This window comes from Bos grunniens, chromosome 2 (genome assembly GCF_055505025.1).
Source record: "Bos grunniens cultivar Pamir isolate PY7600 chromosome 2, Bosgru_T2T1.0, whole genome shotgun sequence".
In the NCBI taxonomy this organism is placed as follows: domain Eukaryota; kingdom Metazoa; phylum Chordata; class Mammalia; order Artiodactyla; family Bovidae; genus Bos; species Bos grunniens.
This window is the reverse complement of record NC_141166.1, coordinates 74,377,344-74,400,072: the sequence shown is the minus strand read 5'-3', so window position 1 is coordinate 74,400,072 and position 22,729 is coordinate 74,377,344. Positions and strand designations below refer to the sequence as shown.

At 42.1% G+C, this 22,729-nt stretch overlaps 1 protein-coding gene across 3 annotated transcripts in view; it reads right to left on the bottom strand.

The window, feature by feature from the left end:
* The window catches only part of ACMSD (aminocarboxymuconate semialdehyde decarboxylase), a 62,158-nt gene extending 42,132 nt beyond the window's left edge, over positions 1–20,026 (bottom strand). For all 3 annotated transcript variants that reach the window (XR_015145460.1, XM_086350614.1, XM_086350624.1), the window contains exons 1-3: positions 19,817–20,026; positions 11,279–11,323; positions 1,966–2,062 (exon numbers count right to left, since the gene is read on the bottom strand). Coding sequence is in view for 2 of the 3 variants with exons in the window: in XM_086350614.1 (XP_086206740.1) it covers positions 1,966–2,062; positions 11,279–11,323; positions 19,817–19,873 (199 nt within the window). In the remaining variant the exon portion in view is untranslated. The remainder of the gene's footprint in view (positions 1–1,965; positions 2,063–11,278; positions 11,324–19,816) is intronic.
* Between the last annotated feature and the right edge of the window lie 2,703 nt (positions 20,027–22,729).

Genomic DNA, 22,729 nt, shown 5'->3' with positions numbered 1-22,729 from the left:
CTATAAAGCAATATCTGGCCTAGAGTGCATGGATGCATGTGTGCATGCTGAGTTGCTTTAGTTGTGTCCCAGTCTTTGCAACCCAGTGAACTGTAGCCTGCCAAGCTCCCCTGTCCATGAGATTCTCCAGGCAAGAATACTGGAGTGGGTTGCCATGCCTTCCTCCAGGGGATCTTCCCAACCCAGGGATCTCTTATGTCCCCTGCATTGGCAGATGGGTTCTTTACCACTAGCGCCACCGGACATGACTGAAGTGACTTAGCAGCAGCAGCAGCACCACTGGGGAAGCCCATCTAGCTTAGAGTTGCCAGAGACCGCCTGCTCATTTTGGGGCTGATAGTTCAACTCAGTTTGTGCAGACCTTAGAATAAAATGTCTCCTGCTATCTCTGTGTATGTACTTGAACTTCTCATGCATTTGTCTTTGGTTATAAAGATGGTAGATACAAACTCTTTTGTTTGTGTGTATGAACTGTTTGTTTTCTGGATTAAATCTAGACCACTGATGTTAAAATTTAGGCCTGACAGTGTTATTGTGGGGGCTCCTCATCACAGCCCCTGGGCATGGCCCATGGGTGTACAGAAGGCTGGGTGCCCTTGTTGGAGCACGCTCTCCTTGGTGGCACAGCCAGCCAGGTAATAACAAGTGAAAGCACAATGTGGCTGTCATAGTATACTTTAAAAATTAAATTTTATTTATTTTTCATCCCCGTCCATCATATCATATTTTAGATAGGCTTTCACAATTCTTTTGAACTGGGGGGACTTGTTTGATTTTTAAATATAGGATAAGGAATGCAATTAGAAACTGTTTATTAGAAACTGTTATTGATTTAGCTAGGAAATAAAAATTTCCTAACTCTCCCCTTTCAAATGTCTGGATTGGTTTTATTGTAGAGTCTAGTGGGACTACCTGATTGCTTTTTGTGTCTGCTCCTGCTTCCACCCCATGTGTGTCCGTGGGGATGTTCTGGGTACTGTGCTAAAGCAAACTGCAGAAACAATTTGAATCCTGACTCAACTAAGAAAGCAGTTGACATCTTTAATCTGTGAATTCGAATATTTACTGTTTTGTTTGTTTGTGTGTTTGGCCATGCCGTATCATGTGGGATCTTAATTCCCTGACCAGGAATGAAACCCAGGACCCCTGCACTGGAAACCCAAAGTCCTAACCACTGGGTCACCAGAGAAATCCCTAATTCTTACTGTTTTAATTGACTCTATAAGTAAATACTATGCATTTGAATTTAACATTTTTTAAATAATAAAATACTACTTTTATCTTTTTGATAATATAGTATGTGTGCATGTGTGCTACGTTGCTTCAGTCGTGTCTGACTCCTTGCGACCGTGTGGATGGTAGCCCTCCAGGCTCCTCTGTCCATGGGATTTTCCAGGCAAGAATACTGTAATGGGTTGCCATGCCTGCCTCCAGGGGATCTTCCCAACCCAGGGATTGAACCTGAGTCTCTTATGTCTTCTGTATTGTGCAAGAGGGTTCTTTACCACTAGCGCCACCTAGAAAGCCCCGATAACACAGCATTCTACTTTAAAACAAGCGTACCTAATTTGGGGGCTTCCCTGGTGGCTCAGACGGTACAGAATCTGCCTGCAATGTAAGAGACTTGGGTTCAATCCCTGGGTTGGAAAGATTCCTCTGGAGAAGGAAATGGCTCCCCCCTCCAATATTCTTGCCTGGGAAATCCCCTCGACAGGGGCGCCTTCAGGGCTACAGTCTATGGGGTCTCAAAGAGTCAAACACAACTGAGCACACACATACCTAAATTTTAAATCCACACTCCAAAAACATTATAGTGGAGGGTGCCATCCCTCCCCCAGTGAAGCTGGAACAGTGGAGAAAATGGGATCAGAGGTTGCCATCACATAAATCATGTAAGGTAATCAAAGGGCAGACTTGCCTCTAACATCAGATGGAAACATTGATACCTTTTCTCATTGTAAATACCTGTTTGGTCCATTTCTCTAAGACGAGCTTCTGGATCCCAGCAGTTCTCTTGGACCACTCTGAAGACTTTCCCATCTTTCAGCATCTTTGCTTCTCCCTAGGACAGAAAACTCACATCAGCAAAAGGTGACATAAGCTTGCTTAGCTGGAGAAAGGAATGGTAATCCACTCCAGTATTCTTACCTGGAGAATCCCATGGACAGAGAAGCATGGTGGGCTACAGTCCATGGGGTTGCAAAGAGTCAGACATGACTGAGTGACTAACACACACACACACACACACACACACAAGCTTACTTAGATTAATTCTTCCTTGTATGCTTTGGAATGTGGTTCTCCCCTAATCTTTTTAGGCATTTTTCCTTAATCCTTGAAGAAGTACAAATTTGTTTGTTTAGCAGAACTCAACTTGTTTTCCCCCTGCCTTAATATTGACTTGGATTTGAAGGGGTGTGCTTTGTGGGTGTCAGAGGCTGGATACAGAGAGAACCAGGTCATGGTCATGACCTTTTGGGACTATACAACTGAGGATTGTGTAGGTTACCTTGCCATTCTGAACTGCTGGCTCCAAAAGCTAAGAGGATGGCCCAGGATCTGGAAAACTCTAGATTTATAACATTTTAGAACTGGTAAATGGCACCCCACTCCAGTACTCTTGCCTGGAAAATCCCATGGATAGAGGAGCCTGGTGGGCTGCAGTCCATGGGGTCACTAAGAGTCAGACACGACTGAGCGACTTCACTTTCACTTTTCACTTTCATGCATTGGAGAAGGAAATGGCAACTCACTCTTGTGTTCTTGCCTGGAGAATCCCGGGGACGGGGGAGCCTGGTAGGTCTATGGGGTCGCACAGAGTCAGACACGACTGAAGCGACTTAGCAGCAGCAGCAGCAAGGACCTCTGAGGTAGGCCATGTTGTCCAACCCTGTTTTTTTTTTTTTAAATATTTATTCACTTATTTAGTTTTGGCTGTGTTGGTCTTTGTTGCTGCACTCAGGTTTTCTCTAGCTGCAGTGAGTGGGAGTTACTCTTCTTATTGCCGTGGCCTCTCTTGTTGCGGAGAATGGGCTCTAGGCGTGCAGGCTCAGTAGTTGTGGCATATGGGCTTAGTTGCTCCACGGCGTGTAGGATTTCCCAGCCCAGGGATTGAACCCATGTCCGCTGCATTGGCAGGTGGATTTTTAACCACTGGACCACCAGGGAAGCCCCAACTTCTTGTTTTATAAAGAAGCAACAGATGGATAGTGAGAGGAAACAATTTGTCTGGCAGAGCAGGGCCCGCGGATGTCAGGACCTGCAGGGGGAGGAAGGCCATTCGGGGACCCAGTCTAGACGTGCATGTGAAGTTTGGTGCTGAGCTGCTGCTTCTCCCAGGCATCGTGCCTGCCTTGTACACTACCTTTTAAAACTCAGGGAAGGGGGGCCAAACTAAATGGCTTCTCAAAGCATGGCTGCTACTGCTGCTTAGGCTCTAAATTGAGCTTCAGGTTGCTGATCCCTAAAGAAAGGGAAAAGTTCTCCCTAAAATCATACTTCTCAGGTTCAAATCATTATTCTGCAACTTATCGTATAGCCATAAGCAAGTTAAACATCTCTGAACCTCAGTTTGCTCTTTTTTTGTTGTTTGTTTGCTCTTTTTTTCATTATAAAACATGTTAATTTAGCACCTACTTTTCTTTCTCTGACTGATGTAAAAACTTTAAGGATATACAGTTGGAAAAAGAAAGGATATACACTTGAGGAAAAAAGACAAGTTAATAATCTATCACTAAAATTTAGGTCATAAGCATGGAGATTGGAAGGACTGAGAAAAGGAAGAAGAAATTAAGGCACAGATTTCCATCCATGGAGATGAAGAACAGAGTACCTGAGTTGATTGGGCAGAGGTTCCATAAGCCTACTATTTTTGTAGGTATTAGTAGTTTATTATTTAAAAATGTGTTTTATTGAAAAATAGTTGATTTACAGTGTTTATTAATTTCTACTACACAGCAAAGTGATTCAGTTATCCTTCCCAAATTGGTATAATGTGCCACCAAGATCCCCCTTCAAGAATAGAGGAGTTGGGAGTTCCCTGGTGGTCCAGTGGCTAGGACTCTGTGTTTTCACTGTGGGGGTCTGGGTTCAATCCCTGGTTAGGGAACTAAGATCCCTCAAGTTGTGCAACATGGCCAAAAAAAGAAAAAAGGATTTCTTCTCCTAGCTTCTGAGAATTACCAGGGAGTATTGCTGGCAGACAGCTCTCAGTTGTCAGTCCCTATGGAGAAAATAGGAAGATTGCCTTGGGTGAAGAGAACCACTTCCCTAAAGTCCTGCCTCATTTCCAGGGAAGTCCATTTCCAATGACTGATTACTGTAGAGCAAAAGGCCCCTCTTCTTTGCCCCCCACCCCCAACTTGGGACCCCTGTGGAGGTTAGCTCTAGAGCTTCTTAAGGGTCAGCTTAGACCTCTGTTGAGAACATCACAGCTCAACATTGCCCTGTTTTACCCTACTTCCTCCTTTTCCCTTCCACTGATGTCCATTCTGAGAGCACTTCCTATTAAACCTTCTGCATGCTCATCTCCATCTCAGAGTCTGATTCCCAAGGAACCTTAGAACCTCACCTGTGACCCTTCTGATTCTTAAGTTCTAGTTTTAATACTGTCTACAATGAGTCCAAATATAGCTGATATTTCAAATGTCTGGTATTGTGTATCACTAAAAAGTGTATTTTATAGAATGACCATGTTATCCAGCAATCCCACTCCTTGGCACATATCCAGACAAAACTTCAATTCAAAAAGATACAAGCACCCCTATGTTCATAGCAGCACTATCCACAATAGCCAAGACATAGAAACAGCCTAAATGTTTATTGACAGATGAATGGATAAAGAAGATGTAGTACAATGAAATACTACTCTGTCATAAGAAGAATGAGATAATGCCATTTGCAGCAGCATGCATTCAACTAGAGATTATCACACTAGGTAAAGTAAGAAAGAGAGACAGAAATACCATATAATATCATTTATACATGGAATCTAAAATTTGGCACAAACGAACCTACCTATGAAACAGAAACAGACTAAAAGACATAGAGATCAGACTTGTGGTTGCCAAGGGGGAGGACAATGAAGGAGGGATGGCCTGGCAGTTTGGATTTAGTAGATGCAAGCTATTACATATAGAGATAGTGGACAAAAAGGAAAATAATAGTGCAGGGGAAAAAAGAAAAAAAATATGTATTTTAAAATTCTGTCTTTTATCAACAGATTTCCATTCTCTTCCCCCTTCCCCAGGTGCCCACTCAAGCTCTACCTCTAGACCATGCAAGCTGCTAGACTGGTTGGGCTTGAGGTGCAAAGCTGGCAGAAATGACCCAGACACTGTCACCAGGAAGCAGCTTCTGTAATCACTGCAGCTGTCACTTTAAAGTTTCTGAAGGACAGCTCCATGGGAAGCTATGTTACAACCACTTCCAGCTGTATTCACTCAACCTGCTACTGCTCATCTCTTGCTCAGATCTGCTTGTCCTCCTGGCTCTATTGCATCTCTCCTTGATGTCAGCATTATCTTTCTCACCCCTATGAGACTACATCATTTTTTTTTTTCACTTCCCTCTGTTTGACATGTCACCATCCCATCCATTTTCCAATATGTCTCCAAAATAGACCCTGCAGTGATCCACATTTCTCCACCTCCACTGCTCCAGCCTTGGTCCGAGCCCTATCTTCTCTCATCTGAATGATGCTGCAGCCTCAAGCCTGATCTCTTTCTGCTTTCATTCTTATTCCTCTCTAACCCAGTCTCCACAAAGCAGCAGAGTAAACTCTTAAAACCCTAAATCAGATCTTGCTAGTTCCCCACAGGAAACTCTTGAATGGATTTCTATTGTCCTGAAGATAAAATGCAACCCCCTTAACCTGACCTACGGGGCTTCATCATCTAACCCTTGCTTGTCCCCACAACTTAATCATGGGTCTCAGTTCAGTTCAGTCGCTCAGTCGTGTCCGACTCATTGCGACCCCATGAATCGCAGCACGCCAGGCCTCCCTATCACCAACTCCCGGAGTTCACTCAAACTCACATCCATCGAGTTGGTGATGCCATCCAACCATCTCATCCTCTGTCTTCCCCTTCTCCTCCTGCCCCCAATTCCTCCCAGCATCAGAGTCTTTTCCAGTGAGTCAACTCTTAGCATGAGGTGGCTAGACAACTGGAGTTTCAGCTTGAGCATCATTCCTTTCAAAGAACACCCAGGGCTGATCTCCTTTAGAATGGACTGGTTGGATCTCCATGCAGACCAAGGGACTCTCAAGTCTTCTCCAACACCACACTTCAAAAGCATCAATTCTTTGGCGCTCAGCTTTCTTCACAGTCCAACTCTCACATCCATACATGACCACTGGAAAAACCATAGCCTTGAGTAGACGGACCTTTGTTGGCAAAGTAGTGTCTCTGCTTTTCAATATGCTATCTAGGTTGGTCATAATTTTCCTTCCAAGGAGTAAGTGTCTTTTAATTTCATGGCTGCAATCACCATCTGCAGTGATTTTGGAGCCCCCCAAAATAAAGTCTGACACTGTTTCCACTGTTTCCCCATCTATTTCCCATGAAGTAATGGGACCAGATGCCATGATCTTAGTTTTCTGAATGTTGAGCTTTAAGCCAACTTTTTCACTCTCCTGTTTCACTTTCATCAAGAGGCTTTTTAGTTCCTCTTCACTTTCTGCCATAAGGGTGGTGTCATCTGCATATCTGAGGTTATTGATATTTCTCCTGGCAATCTTGATTCCAGCTTGTGCTTCCTCCAGCCCAGCGTTTCTCATGATGCACTCTGCATATAAGTTAAATAAGCAGGGTGACAGTATACAGCCTTGACGTACTCCTTTTCCTATTTGGAACCAGTCTGTTGTTCCATGTCCAGTTCTAACTGTTGCTTCCTGACCTGCATATAGGTTTCTCAAGAGGCAGGTCAGGTGGTCTGGTATTCCCATCTCTTGAAGAATTTTCCAGTTTATTATAAATAAGCTCTTTGTTAACTGTTCAAAATATCCTAAGTATTTTGTTTGTTTTCTGTTTGGAAGCTGATTGACTTAGCTAAAATAAATAAACATATTAAATAATCCTATGTCCTTTTATATAGGTGCATGTACATATAAGTAAAATCATAGGAAAATGTCTGGAAAGATAGCCACCAAACTGTTAATAGGAATTACTTTTGAGGATGGGGAATGCTGATCCAATGAAACTGCAGCTTTATCTTCAACAGCTTAAATTTAAAAAGAATTTACTCAGATTCTACTTATGTAATGGAAAATTAACCTTAAAAATAAAAACATGAAATGAGGACATCGAGCAAAATGAATGGCTTTCAGTCGATTTTGGCTGAGAACCCCATATTATAAGGAATATATTTTCCATTGTGACCCAGTACATCTGTATATATCTATTTATAAAGATACAAACTTGAGACAAAAATTTCATGAAACAACACTTACCCTCACCATGAACAATACATTCTGCTATTTTCTTTTGTAATGTATTTTATTTTTTAAGCTGTCCTAACCCACTGAATTGATATTATTACTCATTGTTAGGTTGGTATGCTATGCTAAGTCACTTCAGTCGTGTCCGACTCTGCGTGACCCCATAGACGGCAGCCCACCAGGCTCCCCTGTCCCTGGGATTCTCCAGGCAAGAACACTGGAGTGGATTGCCATTGCCTTCTCCAATGCATGAAGGTGAAAAGTGAAAGTGAAGTCGCTCAGTTGTATCCGACCCTCAGCGACCCCATGGACTGCAGCCTTCCAGGCTCCTCCATCCATGGGATTTTCCAGGCAAGAGTACTGGAGTGGGGTGCCATTGCCTTCGCAGCATTGTTAGGTTGCAACCCATTAAACACTGGACTAGATGATCCCTAGGCCTACAGTCCTATGGTTTTTTATCTTCATGAAAGTTGTCTGCTGTCTTACCCTTCCCACCCCCTGAATTCCCTCACTCCTTTGCTCAGCACAATTTTGCACTATCTGTATGTTCTTTATTCATCTGAGTGTCTTCTTGGCTCCCCAGTGAGAGGGAAATCATTTTGAGAGCAGGAACCTGATGATTGAAGATCACACAGAATGGTGTGGGTGAAAATACTAAGTGTGATCGCAATGGTGTGTATGTTTGTATTTCAAGGGCCTGAAAAACGCTCAGACATTGATGGCCCATGTATTTGAACTGGGCCATGGATCTGGCCTCCCTTAAATGCTGCGGGGTGTTCCTGCCATCAGCACTTAATTCTACCCTACCCCATGCTGCTCCTGAGAGGAGGGCGTACATAGTTTTAGAAATTTTCAACCAAATATTTCAACCCAAGGACAAATGATGTTTTTCAGTTCTGAACAAGGCTTTGCCATGGGAAACAATACCCCTTGATTCATTCCAAAAGCGTTGAAAAATCAAAGGTTAAGAAGAGAAACAAATAGGGCAGACCAAAGATGTGTTTGGGAAATATCTTTCAGGAAGCAGGAATCTCTGAGGTAAATCGGTCATGGATGGGGGACAGAAAATATTATTCACAAAAGGAATGTAGGCAAATAAAAAGGAATTGCTCTAAGCTGAATTTGCAATTTGTATGTATTTATATGTCGTTTTCCAGTGACTGTGATCCCTGACTACGGTAATTATAAAAAAAAAATACCAATTTAGTTCTGCTTTGGTTTGCTTTGTTTTGTTTTTGAAATGGAGGAAAGGAAACTATCACTTTGATTAGACTACTGTTATATCCAATTTTGCTGGAACTATGCAAGTGGTAGATTTGATTTGAAATATTTTCATTCTTGGGTTTCTTGTTGTTTGTTGAAGTTTTTTGTTTGTTTTGTTTTTGTTTTGAGAAATGCTGTTATGTTTACCAAACTTCTCTTGATACAAAAATGAAATGAAGGCCATTCAGATCTAGTTATGAAGGGTAGAAACTGCAGCCTGGGACATGGAGTAAAAAAAAAATGTTACAGGCTGCTCATCCTTCACTTGGGGCTTCCTAGTGGCCTTGTCATCATCTCCACTCAGCTTATTTTCTCTTTTGGGCAGACTTGAGAGCCAGCTTAGGGCTTCCCGGGTGGCTCAGTGGTAAAGAATCTGCCTGCCAAAGTAGGAGATGCTGGAGACACAGGTTCGATCCCTAAATTGAGAAGATCCCCTTGAGGAAGAAATGAAAACCCACTCCACTGTATTCTTGACTAGAAAACCCCGTGGACAGAGCAGACTAGTGGGCTATAGTCTATTGGGTTGCAAAGAGCTGGACACGACTTGATGACTGAGCATGAGCAGGAGGCCAGCTTAGATCACCAGCTCCCAGGCTGGGAACTGGCACTTTTCATGGAAGAAGTGCAGTCTCGTGTCTAAACTGGCACTTAGTGGGCAGTCTTTGATGAAGGTGAGAATGAGCTGCCTCATAGATTCTGATATTTAAAAAAACTCTTTAATGATTCCTCACTGCCTTCAGGATCAAGTACAAAGGCCTAAGCCCATCCCCCAAGGCCCCGTTTGATGAGGCTTCTGCCTACCTCTCCAGCTTCTTCCTACCACCTTGCCCACCAAACTCTTATATGCCTCTATCTGACCCCTACAGAGTACACTATGGCCTTTTAATGCTTTTCTTTTTTTGGCCATGTTGCATGGCATGAGGGATCTTAGTTCCCTGACCAGGGATCGAGCCTGCACTCCCCATATTGGAAGTGCAGAGTCTTAACCTCTGGACCGGCAGGGAAGTCCCCAGGGGATCTGTTTAAGCCATTAAGACCTTTCAAGGAAGTTACATTGCATTAAGGCTAAAATCTGGCCTCCTTAGCACGTCCTTCAAGTCTGTCCATAATCTGGTCCCCGCTCGCCTCTTTTCCTGCCATCTCCCCTTGCACCACATCTTAGCCAAACTGTCCTCCTTGTTCTTTGAACACAGCCCTTCCACACATGGCAGCCTTTGCAACTGCTATTCCCTCATCCAGGGACACTCTTCCAGGGTTTTCCTTCTCATCATCTGAAGTCTTTGTTAGCTCCCCAACCAGCCAGCCCAGACAAATCTCCCAGTCACCCCTTGTTCCAGCACTGCTTTTTATTCCATCCTCTGAAGTGATTATGTTTGTTTGCTGCCCCTAGAATTTGAGCAGGGAGCATGTCTGTCTTGTTCACCAGCATATTCCATGTGTCTAGCCTGGTGGGCCTGGCATCAAATAGGTGTCATAAAAATCAGTGAGTGAGTGAGTGGATACAGCCAGTGGTTTTCAAGCTTGAGTAAATATCAGAATCAACTGGAGACTTGTCAAAATACAGATTGCTGGCCCAATCCTCAGCATTCCTGATTTTGTATGTCTGAGGTGAGGCCCAAGAATTGGCCTCTCCCAAGTTCCCAGGTGACACTGAACTTGCTGGTCTGCAGACCATACTTTGAGAAATGCTGATACCAGCCCAAGCCAAGTGCTTGAGTTCTGGGTTTACGGATGTTTTATATCCCCATGCCTTCGCTCCCTGTCTTTGTTTTCTTTTTTCCTTTATTCCTCGGGCAAACCTTCACCTCTGCTTCCAGACTCAGGAAGAGCATCACTTCTTCCAGGAGGCCTTCTCCAAATCCTTAGTGCCCAAATCTATACCCTCCAGTACCTGGTCCTTATCTTGTCACAGTGCCTTGAATTATCCCTGGTCTTCCCATACCCCCAGTCCTTCAGGGCTAACTTAGTCATGTTTGTGCTTTGCTGGAAGCTCAGGAGGGTTCCCCCTGCCCTCCATGAGGGCATGTGATGCCTCTGAAAATGAAGTTGGCCCAGACCCCTAGTTGGCAGCTCACTCTCAGGCCTCATTATGTGCTAAATGCTTTGCCCCAAGTCTTCCTCCTCTTGCTCTTTCCTCAGACTAAACTCCACCCTTAATAACAGTGGCTTCTTCTTGGTTTTGTCTCCATGTTTAATTTCTCCACCTGTGCTCAAACCTAAACTCTTCTGTTTATTTGGCCGACCTTAATATACTGTCATAACTGTGGAGAGAGCTAGGTTGCTTCCTTGAGGCAGAGCAATGCTAAAATTGGTTCCAGGGCAAAAATAAAAAAAAAAAGAGAGAGAGAGAGAGATTTCTTCATGGCTTCTCCAATTTCAATTTTATCTTTCTAAATGCTGCTCTTTGAAGTTACACCCATTTTTCAAAATACTTTGGAGAAACCTCAGTGCTGCCTACTATAAAGCTCAGTTGGAGGGCAAAAGAGTTGGGGGTCCCTGGAGGACCGAGTGCAGGAAGGTCTCAGACTCAGTTTGTCCAGGGGTCTGAGGCATAGTTGTTCTTTGGGAGACACTCACCTTGCCATTGTGTTGGAGCTGCACCCAGCCTCCATAACCGAATCTCTGTGGGGAAAGGGGAGAACAATCAGACTAGAAGACCACAGCAGAGAGGACTGCAAGAAGGTGGAGTCCCTGGGCTAGAGCATCCAAGTGCCATCCTTTCAAACAACTTCCCATTTCCTTCCCCATGACCATTACCACTTATTCCGTGTTTATATTCCAATCAGGTTATTTTTTCCTTAAATTTTCAGGAAGAAAATTCTATATCACAGAAGTGCTAGTTTTATTATTTTTTCCTAATGCATGTTACAGCATGTTAAAAATTTGTTTTATTTTTTAAAATTTTAATTCATTTATACATATTAGTTTATTTTTCTGGCCATGTGGTATGTGGGATATTAGTTCCTCAATCAGGGATCAAACCCATGCCTCCTGCAGGAGAAGTGTGGAGTCTTAACCACTGGACCACCAGGGAAGTCCCTGCAATTTCTGAATAAGGATGAACATTAAAAAATATTTGCTTGTGTACCACCTAAAATCCTTTTCAGACCACTAGCAGTACAGGCTGGAAGCACCACTCTTTAGGAAATACCATCTTAGAACATTAACCCTGCTCTTCAAACTGTGGGATGCAATCCATGAGTAGATCATGAAATCAATTCAGTAGTTAATAACCCAGATGTTCTGAAAACATGAAATAGTATGTGTAACAGACGCCACTGCTGTCCTACCCATATTCCTTCCCTGTAGTACTTCTGTGAACACCAGCCCTCTTTCAAGCAAAAGTGCTCACATTTTTTGGACAAGATTTTCCCTTTTGCCATTGTAGCCAACTTTGATTAACCAACCTCTAGAGGATCAGAAAGTGAACACTTTGACTTTTCACTTTCATGCATTGGAGAAGGAAATGGCAACCCACTCCAGTGTTCTTGCCTGGAGAATCCCAGGGACGGGGGAGCCTGGTGGGCTGCCGTCTATGGGGTCGCACAGAGTCGGACACGACTGAAGTGACTTAGCAGCAGCAGCAGCAGCAGAGGATCAGAAATACTAGGAAATTAGTGACCCCTTTCTTGCCTGTCCCCCAGATCCCTCAGTCATGACCGAGGGCATTTGTATATAAACAGCATACACTGTTTTCTCAGCCCCTTGGGCAGGGTGGCTCTGAGGTGAGGCACACATTCTACACTTTGATGGGCTATGTTGCTTTCTCTGTCTCATCTCGCCACTCTACTGGTGTTTCCTGGGATCACCTCCAAAGTAAACTAACTGCATTTAAACCCTTATCTCAAGGTCGGCTTCTTGGAAAACTCAAGCTAAGATAGTAAAACAATGGAATATAATGAAATAGGATAGAATAAAGAAGGATACAATAGGATAGAATAGGATAAGATAGGATAGGATAGAATGCCTTCTATGCCTATTAGTTTGGAAACTCTTATTTCCATTATGTATATGAATGTTTGTACTGAGTCACAATATGAAATATATTTTTTCTTGGGGGTCATGAATAAAAAAATCTGAAAGACTTCGCCTAAGAACATAGGTATATATGACTCATGTTAACAATAGTTTTTTTTTTTAATTTTATTTTATTTTTAAACTTTACAATATTGTATTGGTTTAGCCAAATATTGAAATGAATCCACCACAGGTATACATGTGTTCCCCCTCCTGAACCTTCCTCCCTTCTCTCTCCCCATACCATCCCTCTGGGTCATCCCAGTGTACCAGCCCCAAGCATCCAGTATCGTGCATCAAACCTGGACTTGCGACTCGTTTCATACATGATATTATACATGTTTCAATGTCATTCTCCCAGATCTTCCCACCCTCTCCCTCTCCCTCTCCCACAGAGTCCATAAGACTGTTCTATACATCAGTGTCTCTTTTGCTGTCTCGTATACAGGGTTATTGTTACCATCTTTCTAAATTCCATATATATGCATTAGTATACTGTATTGGTGTTTTTCTTTCTGGCTTACTTCACTCTGTATAGTAGGCTCCAGTTTCATCCACCTCATTAGAACTGATTCAAATGTATTCTTTTTAATGGCTGAGTAATACTCCATTGTGCGTATGTACCACAGCTTTCTTATCCATTCATCTGCTGATGGGCATCTAGGTTGCTTCCATGTCCTGGCTATTATAAACAGTGCTGCGATGAACATGGGGTACACATGTTTCTTTCCCTTCTGGTTTCCTCAGTGTGTATGCCCAGCAGTGGGATTGCTGGATCATAAGGCAGTTCTATTTCCAGTTTTTTAAGGAATCTCCACACTGTTCTCCATAGTGGCTGTATTAGTTTGCACCAACAGTGTAAGAGGGTTCCCTTTTCTCCACACCCTCTCCAGCATTTATTTCTTGTAGACTTTTGGATCGCAGCCATTCTGACTGGTGTGAAATGGTACCTCATAGTGGTTTTGATTTGCATTTCTCTGATAATGAGTGATGTTGAGCATCTTTTCATGTGTTTGTTAGCCATCTGTATGTCTTCTTTGGAGAAATGTCTATTTAGTTCTTTGGCCATTTTTTGATTGGGTCATTTATTTTTCTGGAATTGAGCTGTAGGAGTTGCTTGTATATTTTTGAGATTAGTTGTTTGTCAGTTGCTTCATTTGCTATTATTTTCTCCCATTCTAAAGGCTGTCTTTTCACCTTGCTTATAGTTTCCTTTGTTGTGCAGAAGCTTTTAAGTTTAATTAGGTCCCATTTGTTTATTTTTGCTTTTATTTCCAATATTCTGGGAGATGGGTCATAGAGGATCCTGCTGTGATGTATGTCAGAGAGTGTTTTGCCTATGTTCCCCTCTAGGAGTTTTATAGTTTCTGGTCTTACGTTGAGATCTTTAATCCATTTTGAGTTTATTTTTGTGTATAACAATAGGTTTTAAAATCTCATTCTGTGTGTTCATTCATTCATTCATTTGTCAAACCCTCATGGAGTCCCACCATGACCAGCCTTTCTAGGGCAGAGAAAAAAAAAAAGAAGGGAACACAGTCTTGAGAGGCCAATGCTGGGCTGGGCTGGGCAGATGACTGAAGAGCCTTATCATGTGTGAGACCTGCGGTGCCAGAGTGAGACACAAGTTCCCTGGGAGCCTGGAGGAGCATGCTAACACACACCTGGGTCAGGCAGTGTCATGGGAGGGCGCCTGGAAAGGTAATCCGGGATTGGATTGGAGTATAACCTCCAGTATTCAGTATTTCCATACTCTAAAGCAATGGTTCTAAAAGAGTGAGGTCAGAGGGAGGGCATAGAGGCCAGAGACCATGATGTAAAGGGCTTAGTAAACAGCTCCTGTCAGCAAAAATGGGTAGAGTTAATGAACTCCACAACGACTCCTAGCTTGCTGTGGTTGGATGAGAACAGGTGATGGCAGTTTGGTTCTTATGTCATGGTGCAGGGAGGTTGTGTAGAGGGAGCCAGGGTTTGACAGATCTCTTCCTTCCTGGCTTCCCTCTCACCTCCAGACTGAGAGGGGAGGTCTGGGCTTAAAGCACAGAGGCATTCGTGTGTTCCTGAGTCTGTCCCTGGATTCTTCCCCAGTAGACTTCAGATTTGGCCAATTCTCTACCAACTTTATTCTACCTGGGTAGAAGGTCTGTTCTTGAATTTTAGCTCCAAATATTCACATTAGTTCTGGAAATCTACCTGCTGCTTCCCAAGTGACACAGGGGGACCTGGCTTAGTAGGCTGGGTGTGCAAGGGGCCCTGTCTACCTTGGACCCCTTGCATGCCTCCTTCCTGCAGCCAGTTTCTCCTCTGTGGTGCATGCCCACCCTCTTCATGCGTTCAGTCCCCTTGTGTTTTACTTCTCTCTTCCCCTGGATAAAGCTGCCCAGAATGTGTTGGAGGAAGGGCTGGAATGGCCTCAATCAGTTATGCTTTAGAGTAAACTTAAATACACTCTTGAACTGGAAGGTTGCCATTAAAAGCTTACTTTAATGTGAAAGAAAAGATTTTATTTCCTTCTTTCTTTCCTTGCTTTTTCCCCTCCTTCCTCACTCTCTTACTTTTCTTTCATTCCCTGTGGAATGTTAACCCGTTAGTTCACAGGTGAGAGAAACTTTGCATTGGGAAGGGCAGAGAGGCAGGCAGAGGCAGAATGGAGGGATCTTGTCACACATACAACACTCCTCTTACAAGATCCTTTACTTTCTTGGAGCAACTTACCATCTTGAAGTCACTGTTTTCTTAGGTGTAAAATGAGGCTAACGGGAGTCTTAGTGACATAAGGTTTTATGGGAAGTAACTGAAACAATTCAGAGAAAGCTGTCGACACCAGACCTGGCTTATAGAAGGGGGCTCATCGATGGTAACAGTGATAATGATGGTGACAGCGATAATGACGGTGACAGCGGTGATGGCAGTGGGAGGCAGAGGTGGTGGTGGTAGTCATGGCAGGCATGGCGGTACTGGAGGCTATGATGCAGCAGTGGTGATGGTTGTGGTAGTGAGTTTTCACAGTGGTGGCACCAATGATGATGATGGTGGTGGTGACAGGCAATAATGGCAGTGGGGGTGACGTGGTGGTGACAGCCTGTTCCGTTCTGAGGTTTTGAAATAAGGCACACCCTCCACTAAGGAGAGAAAGAAGGAGCCCTTTGTCACTCTGTGTTCCTCCCTTCCCTGTCTTGGAAAGCACTTGGAACACTTTGGAACACTTTATACTTCCCTTGAACTTTACAAAGGCCTAATCTACTTAGGGCAACTTTATCTGTTCCAAATCTGGGCTGCACACAATCCCCCAAGTCTCATCCTAGGTTGAAAGAGGCTAAAATTGAAATTTATGACCTTGGGAGTAGTTTTTGTCAGAGCAAATGACAAGGAGGCATTTACCATCTGAAAATGTTTGACTTTGAACAGTGTCCCATAGGCATTTATGGCCATGACAAATTAAAAAAAAATATTTAAAATTTAAGGAAATTAAGTTCTATATACAAGAATTGTGTTTCTGAAGTGGCTAGGTATGAATCAGGGACTGATGAACTGAATGACACTTTTAATGTCTTGGGGACCTCACACTCTTGAGGTGAATAATGAATTTCCAGGTGATGAAACCAGATCTCTATTTTCTCAGAGGAGATGTTTAAAAGTCAAGTTTTGTCTGGGATTTTCTCTCCTAAAAACGTTACAGTGATTGAGTGCAATTGAATCATTACTAATGAAAGCAGATGTAAATATGTAATTTTTAAATAAAGGCCCCCTTAAAATTAAAAGCATCTTTGCAAGCCCTACTGTCAGGCACAGAGTAGGTGGGCAGTAAAGCCTTGCTGAAGGAAAAAGCTGAAATCTTGTTATCCTTCTTGTTGTTACAAATAATATCATTGTGAATCAACCCCACATAACTTTTACACAGGTTTCTTGGGCCAGAGTGTGGTTCCTGATTCATCAGGAACAATTTAATCAAGTGAGCCCTCCTGAATCTGCTCTCTCTCCACCTCGGATTCTACCCATCACCCCCGCCAAGGATCTTAACTCTAACTCTGACTACACTCATTATTAGCAAGTGAAAATGAAAAAAGTTCTCAAATCCCAGTCCTTTGTAATCATTGGTTAATCGTCAAGCCAAGCGTTTGATTCTGCTTTTCTATTTCTTCACTGACTAAGGAGGTCAAGGTATTTGAAGCGTGTCTATTAATATTTAACAAGAAAAGGCAGATTTGAAAAGAGATATCAGTTCTTCCAGAGGGGCTTCATCTTCTAAAATGAAACTAGGGCTGGCTTATTTTTTTCATTCTTTATTGGAAAGCTTGAAAAAATGCTAAGAAAAGATCAGAGATTGATGCTCTGAAATAACATTTTACCTACAAAAAACTATTTGAAGACAAGAAAAATCTGCTAGAACTGTTGAACTCTATGAACACCAAGGCATATCTGCTATACACTCATGTCCCTTTAATATTCATATAGACTGATGATATAGTTGATCATGTAGACTGGAAATAGGGAGAGAGAAGGATCCCAGGACGATTTAGATGTATTGATCTCACTCTTCCCAGTTCAAAAATACAGAAACGGTTTTCTGCAAATTGTTTCATGACTAACTTGCCTACATTCCAATGGAAACGCCTACCTCATAACAGATCACCTGCTGTGAGGAAGCCCTCAGTGATTTACGTGACTGTGGGGAATTGGGAAGGGGACTGGTGTCACGGGTGGCCTTGGAGGGGTGGGGCGCAGAGGGAAGCAGGGACATCCCACCCAGCAGTAATGCAGCCCTGGACCAGCTCTCTGAGGGTGGGTGGGTGTGGATGAAGAGCTATGGAGTGGCCGCCACAGCCCCATGAAGCTCTGGGATTCTAGGCTCATTTCTGAGTCTCAGTGACCTCATCTGTCCAGCCAGGTTAATGATAGAAATCCTATCTGCAATTCACAAGATGTTATGTGAATCAAATTACATGTCTCTGTTGCTCTCTGGAAGTGTAAGAGTATTATGATTATTATTATTACCACCACCATCATCATCACATATATCAGTTATCAAAACAAGAAGAGATTCACAGAGGACAGACTTGTAGTTGCCAAGGCAGGGGGTGGGGGGAGGTAGGGAAGGGAAGAATTGGGAGTTTGGGATTAGCAGATGTAAACTGTCATGTACAGGATGGATAAACAACAAGGTCCTACTGTATAGCTCAGGGAACTATATTCAGTATCCTGTGATAGACTATAATGGAAAAGAATCTGAAAAAGCATATATATGTATAACTGAGTCACTGTACTGTAGAGAGGAGATTGATGTAACATTGTAAATCAACTATACTTCAGTAACTTTTTAAAAAGTGTATCAGTTATCTGCTTGCAGGCTGTGAGACTGCTAGATAAAATCCTGGTTTATGAGTATAGAATGCCCCATCAAGAGCCAGTGGAACTTGTGTGTGGGGAGCCTACAGCGCATGCATTTGTGGTTATAGCCTCTCCATGCTCTGCATCCTGGAGCTTCCGGAGCAGTTTTGGCAGTGCCTTCAGCACCCGGCATTAGGCGGGACACCTAGATATTTGCAGCTCTTGGTGGCCAGTTCTCTGCTGAAACTGGAGGCAGTCTTCTGGTGGGAGGCAAGTCATGGGAGGTGGGGTTATGACATGGGATACTAGGTAGAAAGTTTTCTCCCCTTAGCAAAAAGGAGGTACCCTTTTAGGCTACTACAGTTGTTCATCACTAACATTGTGAAGCGATGTCTACACTTTAATAATAAAATATAACGAGGACAACAGCATTCAGAACAGCAAGTTCCCATGTAGGCTCCTTTTGGAGGGGTTAGTTCAATAGGGTTGTTATTTAGTCACTAAGTCATGTCCAGCTCTTTTGCAACCCCATGGACTGTAGCCCTCCAGGCTCCTCTGTCCATGGGAGTTCCCAGGTGAGAATACTAGAGTGGGTTGCCATTTCCTTCTCCAGAGGATCTTCCTGACCCAGGCATTGAACCTGTATCTCCTGCATTGGCAAGCAAGTTCTTGACTGCTGAGCCCATAGGGTTGGTTCTTACCATTAACTGCAATAGGAAAACCTTTCAAACATGATTTAGCATCACTTGCGTTTTTTGATCTACAATGTCCACTATCCATCTTACCTAAAATACCAGTGGACAAAGAAACACTTAAGATGACCATTCTCCCAGGAGACAACTATGAGAAGAAAATAGTCTCTTCTGTCTGCACAATGAAACAGTGAAACCACATTTTAATTAGAGTTTGGGGTCATTCACTTTTCCTCACTCGGGATGAAAATAGATGAAACGTTAGGAGTCATCTAAAAGTGCTAGAGAAGTCTGAATGGGTAAAATCTGATACTTAGCCTGAGTAAAACTCAAACCAATTTTAAATTTCTTTCATGTTCTCCACTTTCTTTTTTAGTATTCACTTATAAGTTTTTAATGGCAAAAGGAAATTGCCATCTTTTGAGAAACACAGAGAAAAGTCTTGAGAGACATTCACTGTGCAAAGGTTTCATGTCATTTCTGCTAGTTTTTTTTTTTTCTTTATATTCCTACTCTCTAGTTCATAACAAGAATTTACAGCTTAGAAATCAAAAAGGAAAGGTTTTAGACAGTGTTTTAAAATAGATTAAAAAAAATTCTACAAAGCTATCATTTGGTGCTTCCAAAACTTATTTTCAACATCTTGGAAAGGAAATACGTTTTAGAAGTCCTGGGAACCGATCACATTTAGTTTTTAATAGTCTCTTACTTGAAACTGTAACTTTAAATTCTGTAAGTGGCACCTATCTTCCTAGCAGCTGAATATGTGACTTAAATGGAAGCAAAACTGCTTGACTTATATTGTCCAGAAGTTTTAAAGAATGCTTCATTTGAGGGGAAAAAGGATTTTTAAAGAACATTTACTTTTAAAATCAAGTTTCTTTCAAAGTAAATATGAAATCAGTTTAAAAAACTAGGAAATAAGAGCTACCAAATAACTTAAAAACTTCCTAAAGCAGAGAAATTTAACATCTAATTCCCAAAAGAAGACATCATTCTGTAATAGAGGCATTGAGAAACCCTAGAAATAATTCTAGGAGAAGCTTTAGAAATAATTCAGCAAATTAATCACCATTACCTTTTTTAGGTCTGGCCATTCTCTTGGTAAAATATGAGTGTGGATGTCAATCTTCATTGCCACAGGATCAGAGGAGATGCATATAAAGAAAGAAGTTTTGATATGAAGAGGTCTTCATGAAAACCATGGAGTTAATTGATTTACTTAGTCTCTTTACAGCTGCCACACCACTCGGTATGCCTGCTTAACTGGTCTAGATCCACTGGAACTGCCTTCTTAAAGTCCACAGCTCTGTTTGTTTGTCTACTTGGCTTTGGGTCAACAACTCTTTGGTAATCAGGACTCAGGGCACAAAATTAAAAAAAAAAAAAAAACAACTACTAAAGCCTGTGAGGTCAAACATACTTACAGGCTGCTTTTGAGTACAGGAGATCTAAAACTGACTAATCTTTGTTTTTGAATATTTTAATTTTTATGAAGATATACATACTTAGAAATCAAGTATCAGAAAGCTTTTAAAGGAAACAAATAGATCCCTGACTCATCTGTTCTTATTCTTGGTTTCATTCCTTAGAAGAAACCAAGTAATGCTTTTGCTTTTTGTACCATAGTTACCTCCAGGTCTTTAAACCATACTTAGCAATTGTCTTGTTCATGATAATCTAGGATGTTGCAAAGTTGTGAAGGAAGTTTCATCTTTACTTTTTTTTAATACTTGATTAGTCAATATTGATATATTTTTATTAACTAAAATCCATAGTTTACATTAGGGTCCAGTCCTTGAGTTGTGTATTATGTGGGATTTTGTTTAGCTTTTTATATTTTATTGGAGTATAGCCAATATAATTTACTTTTAAATCATAGAAAGAACTTCATACTTTGTATATGTAATTTCCTCCATTGCTTTTTTTTCATTTTTTAAAAAAATTTATTTGGTCACACCTTGTAGCATGTGGGATATTAGTTCCCCAACCAGGGATTGAACCCACATCCTTTGCATTGGAAGATGGAGTTTAACCACTGGGCCACCAGAGAAGTCCTCTTTTATATATTCATTCATTCATTTAACAAATTTTTATTGAGAACTACTGTGTGCTGAGGATATAAGGCTGTATGAGAGTTAGAATGATACATACATTGTTATAGGTACTTGTAGAGAGTGTAAGTATTGGGAGAAATAGAGGGTTGTCAGAGCAGTTTGGGGAGGGCTTCCACTTCTCTTTCCTTGATTTGACTCTGCCAATCAAAGAGATCAAGCTCAAGGAGAAGCAGAAATGCCAGTTTAGGAAGGAGTAGAAAAGACCATGTGTTCACTTTCAGGAAGAGGAGGCAAATCTTTCAATATAAAGATTGAAGAGATTATTAATATATTGTACTGGACATTTTCACTTCTTCACCTAAGGATGGGTTTGCAATTTAAAGTGGCTTTAGGAATTTTTATTAGCTAAAAATGAGTGGAAATGTCAAGGAGACTGCCTAGGTTTTCATCCAGAGGGAGGAGAAAGACTACCTCTACCAAGCAGTAGTCTTTCCCAAGCAGAAGGGAAAGTAAGAGATTTAAAATGTCACATGTGCAATACATCCAGTGAGTCCTGTCAGCATACATGTAACAGAAGAACAATGCATTTTTAAAAAATTAATTAATTAATTAATTTATTTTTGGCTGCACTGGGTCTTTGTTGCTGTACCCGGGCTTTCTCTGGTTGCGGCAGGGGCTACTCTTCATTGCAGTGAGGGCTATTCTTTGTTGCAGTGAGCAGGCTTCTCTTATTGCGGAGCATGGGCTTTGGGCACTCGGGCTTGGTAGTTGTGGCACATGGGCTTAGTTGCTCAAGGCATGTGGGATCTTCCCAGACCAGGGATTGAACCTATATCCCCTGCACTGCAAGGTGGATTCTTAACCACTGGGCCACCAGGGGTCCAGAAAAGAGCAATGCTTTTACTTCTGCTCATAAAGACAGGCAAACATTTTGGCTTGAAAGGGCAGGAGGTCACAGTGTCCTCATGAACTAAAGAAAGTACTCTTTCAGTTTCTACTATAACACTAAGGAAAGTGACAGCAAAAGGAAAATTGTATAAGATCTCATCTCACATCTAGAAAATGAATTATGAATCAGATGAGCTTTATACTGGCATTACTTTGTGGAAGAAGGCAAGAGATCCTTAAATTATTCAGTAGTTCCATTGTATAAAAATAAAATACGGCTTAGACCAAGTCTGAGTAGTTGCTTTCTCCTGGCCCTAATCTTATGGCTATGAATCAGCTCAAATATTTACCAAGGTTCAGTTCCTGACTCTACTGATTTTTACCCAGATATCACTGGGGAAAGTTACTTAGTCTCTCTGTGGATGCTTTTGAAATGTGGTGCTGGAGAACACCCTTGAGAGCCATTGGACCACAAGGAGATCAAATCAGTCAATCCTAAAGGAAATCAACCCTGAATATACGTGAGAAACACTGATACTGAAACTGAAGCTCCAATACTTTGGCTACCTGATGCAAAGAGCTGACTCATTGGAAAAGATGCTGATGTTGGGAAAGATTGAGGGCAGGAGGAGAAGGGGGAAACAGAACATGAGATGGTTGGATGGCATCACTGACTCAGTGGACATGAGTTTGAACAAGCTCTGGGAGATAATGAAGGACAGGGAAGCCTGGTATGCTGCAGTCCATGGGGTTACAAAGAGTTGGACATGACTTAGTAACTGAACAACAACAAAAATAGGGATGATAGTAGAAGAACTGATTCATAAAGTTGTGTTAAGCATTAACTTGAATAACATAAAACTGTCAGCTATGAATTAGATGATGACATGTAATCCAATTATTTCTTAATCTACCATATGCAGAATGACAGGAAGTCTGATGGTGGATTATATAAGAACCCTGGGTTTATGTGATGCAGGACTGTGGGGTGGAAACACCCTCTCTGTGATGGTCCTGATTATATTTCTCCGTGGCCAGGCCTGTGA